General features: G+C 44.5%; 1 protein-coding gene across 1 annotated transcript; it reads right to left on the reverse strand.

The window, feature by feature from the left end:
- Nucleotides 1–12: 12 nt before the first annotated feature.
- Nucleotides 13–7,979, reverse strand: LOC120980089 (nucleolar protein 58-like). The gene is made up of 4 exons (XM_040408961.1): nt 7,755–7,979; nt 6,048–6,091; nt 5,206–5,322; nt 13–103 (listed from the first exon to the last, which is right to left on the reverse strand). Exons 1-4 carry the CDS (start codon nt 7,977–7,979, stop codon nt 13–15), a joined length of 477 nt encoding a protein of 158 aa, XP_040264895.1.
- Between the last annotated feature and the right edge of the window lie 4,137 nt (nt 7,980–12,116).

The raw sequence follows: 12,116 nt of genomic DNA on the forward strand, positions 1-12,116 counted from the left end.
ACACTCCGGCTATCAGCAGCCCCCTACCTTCCCGTCTTGTTTGCTTTTCTCCTTTGCCGGCTGCTCTTTATCTTTCTCAATCTTTATTTTTTTCTTCTTCGACCTGCAGAGAAAATGTAATATGTGTTATTTCTTTGTGCCAGTAATTTGTAATGTTTTCTCATATTCAATATGTTTTTATCAGAGCGCATGCGATGGACTAAAACCTGCGCGGTAATGCTGTTAAATTAAAAAGATGAATGTACCGGGTGATTTGCAATCAGAATGCGATGTTCAATTGTATTCAACCATTTTCCAATGTTTGACGACAGAAATTTCTCTAAAAACAGAACTTCCAAGTTAAATTAGAATTGATTTGCCGTATATTGCACAGCGACACTTGTTTCCTTTCTTTCCCTACCTGACATTATTATATTTCTGCTATTAGACGTATAATCCAGTTTGTGTGTGTGTGTATCGGGTTATTGCAATCAATCACAGCAATTGCTTTTTTTTTTTGGTCATTAACACAGTGGATTTAAAGAACACCGACACCGTGAACTACGTAGGCAAAATGCAATAACCCAACTTTCCCCTGCAACTTGGACTCATTCACACGACCGTAATTTGCGTTTTATGGTCCTGTATATGTAATATGGTGCCATAGCCTGCAGAGGAAGAAAGGCGTTCACCTTGGGGTTTTATTCCATGACTTATGTGAAAAATGGGAATCAGACATCATATAGTAATGAAAACCTCCAAGTAAGCCAGAACCAGCCCTGTACCAGAGATAGATCCAGAGATCTCCCCATTCTTTGCTGCAATTGTTCTGCTAGATTTATTTCAACCTGGCATTTCAGTGGACATGTCCTTTCTGCTGCAGCTCTCTTATCACACTTCAGGGAGTGTGCCCTTTCTTCTGCAGCTTTCCTGGTATCACAGTTCATGGGGGAAGGGGGGTCTGTCCTTTCAGGTGCAGCTCTCAGTCACTTCAGGGATGTGCCCTTTCTGCTGTAGCTCTTCCCATCTCACAGCTCAGAGGGTGTGTAATTTCTGCTGCAGCTCTCTCCCCATCACAGCTCAAGGGGTGGGTCATTTCTGCTGCAGCTCTTCCCCCATCACCGCTCAAAAGGTTGTGTCCTTTCTGCTACAACTCTCTCCCTGTAACGGTCACATATTCTACTGATAGATGTGGCTGGTGGCAGTTGAAGGATGGAACTGAGCATGTGTGACCACCCCAGTAGGTGGACATGCACATTACAATACAACTTAGACACCAGGGGTGCCATTATAATGAACTAAAGATAATCTCACAACTGGAACATTTTTGCAACAAAGTTACAAAAGTAACTAGTTGTAAATGATAAAATTACATTACCATGTTATAGTTGCACAACCCTTTAATGATTACCATTGATCGCCGGAGGTCCCAGATTTTGACACAAGAGGTAATCGGTGGTAAACCTGGCAGTAAGTGCTCTGTCTTCCTGCAGCACCACCACAGGGCGTTACAGACTAGGCAGTCAAATCAATAGATAAGCCTATGTAACGCAGGACAGGTCATCCCGAGTGAGAGACGCTCTTTCTAACCGCTCTCTGGCCATGAGAAGAGAATCCTATATGACTTGCGGTGACCCACTGCTAAAGGGGTTACTGTGATTCATTGATAAAGGGTTAATGTTCAGGTTCACGACTTTACAATGTCTACTGCTTTGCTAACCGTAAAACATGAACTGTACTCCAAAAGTCTATGTATAGGTAGGAAATGGTTAAACTGGCAGTTCTTGTTAAGTTGCTGGGAGACAGGTTGGCCCTACCCCTTGTTAGTAGAGAGTGGAGTAGTGAACAGGCAAGAGAGAAGACCTGTTTGATCTGAGATGCTGCAAAGTGGCCCTAAAGAGAATTTTTCTGCAGGAAAATACCATGTTGGGGAGTGGACAGCTGCGAGAAAAATAAATAAATAAATAAATAAATATATATAAATAAATCTATATCTATCTAAGCATTATGAGAAAGGGAAGCACTGAATATTTACAGAAAGTTGAAGACCATAAAGGCTGTGCTGGACGAAGCATGCTTACAACTTTGGACTTTGCTGCATGTGGTTTGGCTTAGATGCTTCAGTCACCCGTCACACTAATAAGACTGATTGGCTATCCCAGTGTTTCCCAACCAGTGTGCCTCCAGCTGTTGCAAAACTACAACTCCCAGCATGCCCAGACAGCCTTTCGCTGTGTGGGCATGCTGGGAGTTGTAGTTTTGCAACAGCTGGAGGCACACTGGTTGGGAAACACTGGGCTATCCGATCTAGGAACTGCACCCTGCAGAATGTTTGAGAGTTTCTACACCTGTAGTCATTTGGGAAGATTCTACAGTTTTCCTAGAGAGACTGAGGGGGATTAACACCTTGCAAGCCTCTATTTACAGTCTGCAAGAGAAAGCTGCTGTGTTATATACCTCAGAAGTGTGTCTACTGCTTGTATTTGTACTACAACCCCCATCATCTATTCAGTAAGAAGGGGCTTCATTATAAAACCATAGTGGCCTGGTCATTGCCTCCACCATCCGCTGGTCCTACATCTGCCCTCCTGTCTTGCACCCCACTGCCTGTCCATCTAACATCAAGGGCACCACAGCCACCAACAGACAGGAGCTCCCCAAAGTTTAGGGTGTGTCCCTCTACTTACTGCACACACTAGAAAGAGTTGGAGCATGAAATTAGCCACCGACTACGGCCACACTCATTGCCGCAGCCACCACTCCTATCCTCCCCCTGCAGAGCTTCCTCTATTTTTATCTAAAAAGAGGGTTTTCTAAACTGAACAACCCCTTTAAGCTACAAACATAATGCACACTAAGGTTGACAGGAAGGTGGTAGCGCTACATGTAATTTTTAGGATAGCCCTAGAATTGCATGCTACACTCAGTAACATCCGAAAACCCAGCAATTAGGTGCACCTGTAATAATTTATCTATAGCGCCTTATCTTCTAGGTCTCTATTCCAAGGAAAACATTTTCTGCAGTTGCAATTGTCTGTTCTCTTCTGGATGAGCAATCCTAGCTGTGAATGTAACCAGGGTTTTATTTTTATGCACTTACTGGAATAATACATTACAATTAAAGTGTTCAATTCATCGAGGGTAAGCATACGGTACAAGGTAAAAAGCGTCAAACACATCCAGACTAGACAAGGTTTATTTTTGTTCAATTATATGATTTATTGGATTTTTTTTTTCAGAGCTGGGTTTGCTGAGTTCAGTCACATTCAAAGAGATAAAATACAAAAAGGAGGCAAAACAAGTGCAAAGCAAAAGGGGAGTAGTTGTTCATGGTAACCAGATTCCCCCTCATTTTATAGAAGCCCTTTGGAAAATTGAAGTAGCAACCTGACTGGTTGCCATGGACAACTAGTCCACTTTTCCTTTGCGTCAGTTTTGCCACATCTCCCCCAATGATAATAGTTTGCAAGGGTAGCAAATAAAAATACATAGAATCAGGGGCATTATCGATACATATTAAAAAAGAAATTGCATCAGACTGAGCTGACAAGTTTGGAGCAGTCATCAGCTCTTCATTATGGCCTGGCCATCACCAGACAGAATGAAAACAGCCAATATGTGTATGTAGGCATTAAAAAAAACAAAAAAAACATAAAATTCAATAAATTAATAATGGTGTATTAGATATTATCTAACATTAAAAGGTTTATGTTGTGATATATTTATATACACATACACAACAAAAAAAAAAGTTAGGAATATTTGGCTTGTGGGTGAAATTTCAGAATGAACCTAAAATGCCCTCTAACCTTTGCAGGTGAACCTTATGTGACCTTCTGTAAACTTTTAAATGCACATGTCCAACTGTTCAATGTTTCAGTACTTTTTGCACAACTTGCTGTTCTCTAACAAGGAGCTTAACGGCAAAATTCACAACAGGTGTTTGATCCATGAATCGCCCAATAAATTTCCGGTTTCAATTAGACTTGGTATTTAAACAGTCCTCCTCATCATGCTGCTCACACTTTGACATCATGAGACCAAGACGACACCTAACAACTGATCAACAGTACCTCGCCATTGTGAGGCATTGAGCAGGATGTTCTCAGACGGAAGTGGCCACTGAGCTTAGAGTGTCACAAAGTGTCATCAGCAGGTTGTATCAGAGATACAGAGAGACTGGAAGAGTCACAGAAAGAAAGAAGTGGACGTCCTTTGGCCACATACCACACTGATGACAGTTTCATTGTGAACAATGCCCTGCGGAACCAGATGATTAATGCTACACAACTCCAGGCACATGTCCAATCAGCTTTTGCTCTAGCAATCACATCAATCGCTTGTCCCCATACAATATGCATGCTAACGACGTTTGCTACATGTAAATCAAGCTTTAAGGGGTTTTGCGGTAATTATACTCTTTACTTCTGTCCCCTAGCCGGCATCCCCTATTTAAAGCATACATACCTGCCTCTCCGGTCCTGAGTGCTGGCTCTCGTTCATCTATCTGCCAGCCGGTATGGACTGTGCCACCACCCTTGGGGACAGGTCATTGGCTGCAATGGTGCATGTTGCTGTAACACCTGGACGAAAATCACCTAAGGCTGTGTTCACACTTCTGTTACAATTTCAGTTTTTTTACTGCTTCACAGGAGCAGAAAAACAAAAAAAGGGAGCATCTGGAGTGTGAGACCCATCTTATGACCGACACCAACGTCGCCCGATGGACCCCACGGACAAGTATAGGGTCTGTTGGGTTTAACGCATGGCATCCGTTTTGTGCTACTTGTCCAGTAAAATATGAGAATTTCCAATAGAGGCTCCGCTAGACCCTTAGAGGTCTGGAATGTATTGGATAACACTGACATAATGCTGTCAGTGTTAGCCAATAAATTACAGAACTGTAAGGGTTACATAGCATCATAAATCAATATAATGCTATGCGACCCCGGCAGTGCTGGGAGGTCAGGACGGGAGCTGCTGCAGACACATGCTGCGAGTCCGGAGTCTGCAACTTGCTCATCTGAAAGGGACCCAAGATTGCCTACACCACATACAACTGCTGCAAACTGTCAGATTCAACTCACTGACAGCAATCAGGGATACTAAAAACTGTGAGGAAACCCAAAGTCTTTTAGCAAGTAGCAGAGGTTCACATACAATAACGCTTTATTGACAGAACCCCTTTAAAGTTCTAGATTTCATTGGAAGCCACAGATCACTTACTTGATGGCGGGGTCTTCAGTAGCCTCTTCCTGCCGTGCCCTCTTTTTCCCTTGCTTATCCTTCTTCTTTACAGACACAAAGTCTTCATCTTCAGGCTCCGCTTTCACAGTAATGGAACTAAGGAGAAGACGTCAAATATTGAGTACATTACGTGGAAGTGCGAGGGCTGCCCTGGGGGGAAGGAGGGGGGGTCTAGTAGACTTGCAAAGGAAACTTGCTAAATGGAGCCACTAAGAGGTAACACAGCAGGCGTCAGGGTGCAAGGAAGATTATATGGCTATTGGGGCATAGGTACATCAAAAATGGTCGCCAATTCTTTTGCAATGGGCACCCACCTTGCAATGGTGAAGATGACAATGCCACTTAAAGGCTATGTACACGTTCGGGGGGGGGGGGGGGATTATTGCATTTTACTCATTTGGGGCTAAAAATCATTTTATATCAATTGGTCTTTATTAAAAAATATTGAGCTGTTCTGTCAGAAAGGGTTAACTGTTCTTCTAGCCGTGTGCATCCTACTTTCACTTTGTGCCAGTCATCTAATAAAGAATAAGTGTTTATCAGTAAAATAAGAATTGAGCTTTGATGAATGTTTATAAGAGATAAGGAGCCCGTCTGCTAGCTGTCTGAACAGAGAGAAAATTCAGATCCTGCTAGTAGAGCATCTCAGCCCTGTACAGAGAAAGAGACTCAATTTGAGCTTATAATGAGTACAATGCACTAATAAATAAAAAATTAAATAAAAATAAAACTCCCCTCAAAGGTGTACATAGCCTTTAGTATACATTATATGCACTCAGGAGCAGCAAGCTCTGGTGAAATACAAAGAGAGATCACAGTACCTGGGGAGGTCAACTTCTTTTTGGGATTCAGATTGATTCTTTGTCTACAAACCAGAAATTAAGAGTGAACAATTTATAATGGAAGCTAAGACCACTGAGTCATAAGGAAGCAACATGTAATTTCAGCTATATGTAAAGAGATATCTCCCAAGCAGGGGTGCATCTAGCATTTCTGCTGTGTGAAACGGCACCCCCCCCCCCCATGCCAATTTCTTAACCTAACCCCTTTGCCACAATGAAAGCGCTCATTGCCTATGGCCCTTCCGCTGCCCCCCCTCTTGCCCCTACCTGCTGCCTGAGGCGATCGCCTCACCTGGCCTCATTGGTGGTGCACCCCTGCTCCCAAGTAAACAGAACCAATCTTGCTAGCGCCACCTTGTGGAAGTGGCTCTCCAAGAGTCAAAATCTAACTTTAACTAAGCCTTGGGATATGACAAGGGAATATTGTCAAGCCAAATATCCAGCTGTAGACAGGTGTTTCAGGGTGCTTGCCTCTCAGTAATGTGGAGTAGGATTCTGGCTGGGTGGGTGTGATGCCTTGGATGCAGCTTAGGTGGAGTGCTGAAAGTGCTCCATGGTATGGAGACTTATTGGGAAAGGTTCCATAAGGAGACCCAGTACTCCACCCAAGCTTCATCTAAAGCATCGCATCCAGAATCCTACTCCATACCGATGAGGGGCAAGCACCCCGAAACAGCTGTCTATGGGTGGACATTTGGCTCAATAATATTCCCTTGTAATATCCAAAGGCTGGTTGAAAAGTCGGATTTTGACTCATAAGGAGCCACTTTCCACAGGGTGGTGCTAGTGAGATGGTTTTGATTTCTTTGCGAGATACCCCTTTGCATTTTCTTTTCCCATGGAGCATTGCTTTTAAGTCTCTATACCATCTCACGTAAATTCTAAATGTGTCAGGCCACAGCGACCAACCGCGTCCACTTTGTTAAAAAGTGTTGAGGGTGGTAGAACTTCATAGAGTCTCAAATTTGTGTTTAAAAATGTTGTTTATGCAAAAAAAAAAAAAAAGAAAAGGCACACAACTTTATAAAAGAACCAGTTCGCGATAAGCTTATCTTTCCAAGAAGTAGGAATTGTCCAGAGTGGAGAGTGAAGTGCTGCCCTAGCTTTCCCAGATGCCGGAATAGCAAGTCTGTCTAGTTTCTGGGATGATACAAAAAAGTCCCCTTATAGACCACATTCTAGTGCTGGGTTATGGCACCCAGGCCAGAAGGGCAGGGTGCATATTGTACTCTTTGGCCAATTTCCCAAGCCCTTGGTTGTGAAAAATTCAGTTATCTGAAGAGCGGAGTCCCACCCAGTAGCAAGGAGGTTGGGATAAAAAAAGTGCTAAACACTTTCTGAACAAGTGCCACCTAGCCTATGGTATGTACACCCTTGCATCTCCCGATCCTTTGCATAACTAGGTAGTTTTGCCATTCATAAGTCCATAACCCAATTCTGACCATTTCTGGTAGTCATTCAGCAGAGAAGGGTCAACCTATCTTAGTTGCCATGGGTTTGACAAGGGTTTCAGAGCATACAGACTGATGGTTATGACTAAATACATGAAATGTGCCCCCCCCCCCCACATTGGTGCACCAGGTGTCTGCCTTCTCCACCCTCCCCTTAGTTCGTCCCGTTTTCCTAGAATTAGATCTATATAAAAATGTTTTGATCTTTCAAGAATGGTTTAGGATGCTCACTAACCTCGTTCTTGCCTTTCTTCTTCATGTCTTCTTTGCTCTCCTTGTCGCCCTTCGTTTCACCACTTCCATCCTTCGTCTTTTGCTTCTTTTCCTTTCTCTCTTTTTTATTCTCTTTGGCCGTCTTCCCCTCTGACTCCCGAGCAGGTTTCTTTTTCTTCTTGTCTTTGGTTTTCTTAGAGACTTCCTTAAAGGAATCCAGGTCCTCCATTGTCACATCTTGTGCCATTGTTCTGGGAACACAATAAGAAGATACAATGTGACACACTTTAATAGAAGGCAGCATGTTCTAATAAAAAGACCTTCTCAGCTAAAATTAATCTGTACGAAAAAGAACGAGAGCGGGAAAAAAAATGTTTGCCACATTCCACAATGTCAATGTCCCTTGCTACTTTTGTGTAGTCAACTGTCGCGATTTACACCTCACCTGAGTAAACCAAAACTAGTTGCTATAGCAGAGTTGCCCAACAACCTCAAAAGTTTGTGGTTGTTTGGCATTTTATCCCTAGCAACCACTAGTTATCTGACAGCCACTCCATTCTCCGTGCAAGATAGCAGCTGTCAAAGAACGGACTTCAGTTGCCGTGAAGGGTCACTGCCATCATGCCAGCTGCTCCGCTACCTGTGATGGGAAAGGCAAGCTGTCTTTTGACCGTTTCCTGACTAGGAGTATTCTTCCCATCTGAGACAATAGGGTCATATCGCTAGGATATGTCCCTAATGTCTGATGTGTGGGTCCCACCTCTGGGACCTGCCCCTATATCGAGAATGGAGGGGAGAAGGTGGCAGCTGCTCTCCCCCATAGTAGTGAATGGGAGCGCATCGTGTTTGCATGGCCACCGCTCCCATTCATTTCTATGGGGCCGACAGAAATAGTCGATCCTGCGCTTGGCTATTTTTAGAAATGCACAAGCCCACTGTGCCCTCCACCACTTTGTCTGGGACACGCACCCATCAGACAATGGGGGCATATACTAGCGATATGCTTTCCCCCCTTCATTGTCTGAGAAAACCCCTTTAAAGGCTACCTGCACATGTTGCGGATTACCGTGATTTTTCCATGCAGATTTTCATGCACAAAAACCACAGCATAGTATAGCGCCAGTAAAGTGAATGAGATTTGACATCTCTCAGGTATAGGAAATGAATTATTATAGATGGGCACTCTTCATTCGGAACCACCCGGCAGCATAAAGGTCTATTAAGATATTTAATATACGTTCCTAAACAAAATATACTATTATATTATAAGATATAATACAATAGAATCATATGAAGAAACAAGTCAATAGGTCTCTTGCAATATCAACATCCTGTATGGCTGTATAGATATCTGCTAATATGTAATTGTTCATTATTCAGAGATTGACATTTATAACACTTATGTCCACAGTTCCCCTTATATTATTTTCATATATCCTTGAGTTATTGTTTCCTCTATCCTCAGTGGTGATGAGATTCATGTACTCGGTGGATAGATGTATACCGACCGTGGCGTCCCACGTGGTAAAATCCAAGTTGAATTTAAACTATCGCTGTTTGCAGAGGATATCCTTCTCACTGACAGATATTGCATATTACTCTTCCAAACCTATTTAAACTATTAGAGGGCTATGGTAGGCTTTCAAATACAAAAAAAAAAGGAAGCTAACACAATCTCTCCTCAAATTGGATACTTTACGGGATAATTTCAGCTTCCGATGGAACGCCACGACCGTACGTTATCTAGGGGTACAACTATCTCAGACATATGCTTAAATGTATGCCCATAACTCCCGCCCCCCCCCCCCCCCTCCTCCAGGAACTTAAAACTCTTATGAATAAATGGATTCCTCTGCCCATTTCCCTATTAGGTCGTATAGCGACGGTAAAAATGTCCATTTTACCCAAACTACTATATTTTCTGGAAACCCTTTCGGTACCCATACCTGGAAAAGAGCTGCGAGCTCTTCAATCCTCTATTCTAAGATTCATATGGAATGAAAAAGACATTCATAAACAATGTAGCACTCTCACGGCCCTTAAGACACATGGGGGACTGGGAGTACCTGATGTCACCAAATATTATTGGGCTACACACCTGAGACATATCCCAGCTTGGTCTAAACTTTTTGCATACTTCAGATGGATGGAAATAGAAAAGCTATGGATTGCACCAATCCACCCTAACTATTATGGTCTCAGGTACCAACCACACTAATGCCAAAGCTACTAGACCAATGTCCCTCACATATAGCATCTGGAGGACCTGTAAACAGAGATTCCCCTTAGTATCTGACAAATCCTCCAGGATTTCCTTCTTATTTAACCCACTGTTCCCAACAGGCATGCACTGTTCTTTCGATCTTGGGTCTCCAATAAGATATTTTGTTTTGTAGATATGGTAGATTATAGAACTCTAAAAATTATACCATTTGAAATCCTTAAAGCTACGTATCAATTATCAGAAACTTCTAGCTATCAACACTTGCAAATACAGCACTTATTTACAAGTCTATTCAATTCTCCTCAGGTATCTATGCCAACAACATTTGAAAAAGTTATGCAAGCTTTCAAAGTGGTACAGTTACGGAGTCACTTCTTTAACCGAACCCAGCAAGAGGGCGGGACCCTGATGCAATATTCCAATGCTCTACAGAAGATGCTGAATGAGATACAACGACAAGACCAAGGCCATGGGCGCCTTCCGGGAGGTAGATCGGCTTCTCGGAGATCAGTTCATAGTGGGGCTCTCCAATAAATTCTTACAAGAGATGACCCAAATAATGGCCGACATAACATTCTACAGCGTCTACTTAGCCGCCGTAGAGAGAGGAAGAGCCCATACCTGTGGCAGCGAGAGTAGCGAATAGCACGCATGTTACAAGGGACCATCCGGGGTCTGAAGAATCGGAGTCCTTAAAGGATGTGGTCCAGGCCCTGCCGGCAGAATTGAAAGAGCTTCGACTGGAAGTGTCCCAGATGAAGGCAGAACCGTCCCAGCCTCCAGAAACGGTCCCCGCACCTCGTGCCACTCCACCCAGAACAACCCCGGTGAGGGGGCCGGTCAGAAGAGGGCCCCTCTGTTGGGCTTGCCGAAAGTACGGCTATATGGCCAGAGTGCCTAGAACAGGTAGCGTCTGAGCCGAAGTTAAACTTCCTACCGCTGCAGTTGCTGGGCGTCCTGCGGCGGTGCACCAGAAGTTAAGCCCTCTGCGTGAAGAATGGGATCTGTATGCCAGCAGCCCCGTATTAGAAGCAGAGTTGGAAGGCCGAAAGGTCTGCTGCCTAGATGATACAGGGTCAGAGTGCACCCTAATGCCTCTGGAGTTCTTCGAGAGGAACTTCGGGCATATGATGGAGCCCGAAGATGCGAGCGTCATCAGGCTGATGGCTGCCGATAATAGAGATGGATGTTCGAGGGATAGTCTGGATGCTGGTCCAGACTGGATGTTTGGGCAAGACATCAGCAAGAAAGGGGTCGTGCTGGTGGACCATTCGTCCCGGAAAGGAATGGATGTGACCCTGGGCATGAATATACTGAGAGACGTAAACCATCAAATCTATGCCAAGGAAGCGCCGAAGTACTGGCAACGGGCCACTTCACACCGGCCTACCCAGAAGGTCTTACAACAAATGGTGAGAAGCTGTAGCCTGCAAAAGAGTAACCTGTCCGGTCGGGCCATTGGAGATGTGAGGGTGCTCCGGAGGACCCAGTTGAAGATCTCACCTGGGCAAGAGCGAATACTGATGCTGCCAGTGGGGGCTGGATGACGACTGAATGGACTGGAGGTCCTAACCGAGCCTGCTTATCAAGAAGAAACACAGATTCGCCCACTGGTAGCCGGGGCCCTCGCCATTGTGAAGGACGGATGTGTGCCAATACGCTGCTGTAATGTTGAGGACTGCGAGTTAACAGTCCCCGCAAACACCTTGCTGGCCAAAGTTTGTGTCCGAAGGGGGTATTGCTCGACGAAGGGGCTTCACACTGCAGCCGGATAGGAGATCAGCCTGGACCTATGCTGTGGAGATCCATTCAAGGGAAACCCCGACAGCGGAGGGGCAACGGTCGAGTGATCATGGCCAGAATGGGGGTGGACTGAAGAACCCTGACCCCGGGGGAACAAAAGCTTCTGGAAGACACCCTCTGGGAATTTCAGGAGGCCTTCTCAAGACATGATGAGGACTTTGGGTGTGCTACTGCCATCGAACATGAAATCCCAACCGGCGATGCTGCGCCGATCAGGGAACGTTACTGGCAGATCCCACCTAAAATGTATCAGGTGAAAGATATGGTGGCCAGCACGTTGGAGAACCGGGTGATCCAGGAGAGTCAAAGTCCGTGGGCTGCTCCGGTAGTCTTGGTGCGGAAGAAATCTGGCCTTCC

This window comes from Bufo bufo, chromosome 10 (assembly GCF_905171765.1).
Source record: "Bufo bufo chromosome 10, aBufBuf1.1, whole genome shotgun sequence".
Taxonomy (NCBI): Eukaryota; Metazoa; Chordata; class Amphibia; order Anura; family Bufonidae; genus Bufo; species Bufo bufo.

Bases quoted from the DNA above. Each gene is read 5' to 3' on its own strand.
- LOC120980089 (XM_040408961.1), bottom strand. From the start codon at position 7,979: ATGGCACAAGATGTGACAATGGAGGACCTGGATTCCTTTAAGGAAGTC. The intron at 6,092-7,754 runs GTTAGTGAGCAT...TCTGGTTTGTAG, and splicing joins AGAAGAAAGGCAAGAACGAG to ACAAAGAATCAATCTGAATC. The intron at 5,323-6,047 runs GTACTGTGATCT...TCTTCTCCTTAG, and splicing joins AAAGAAGTTGACCTCCCCAG to TTCCATTACTGTGAAAGCGG.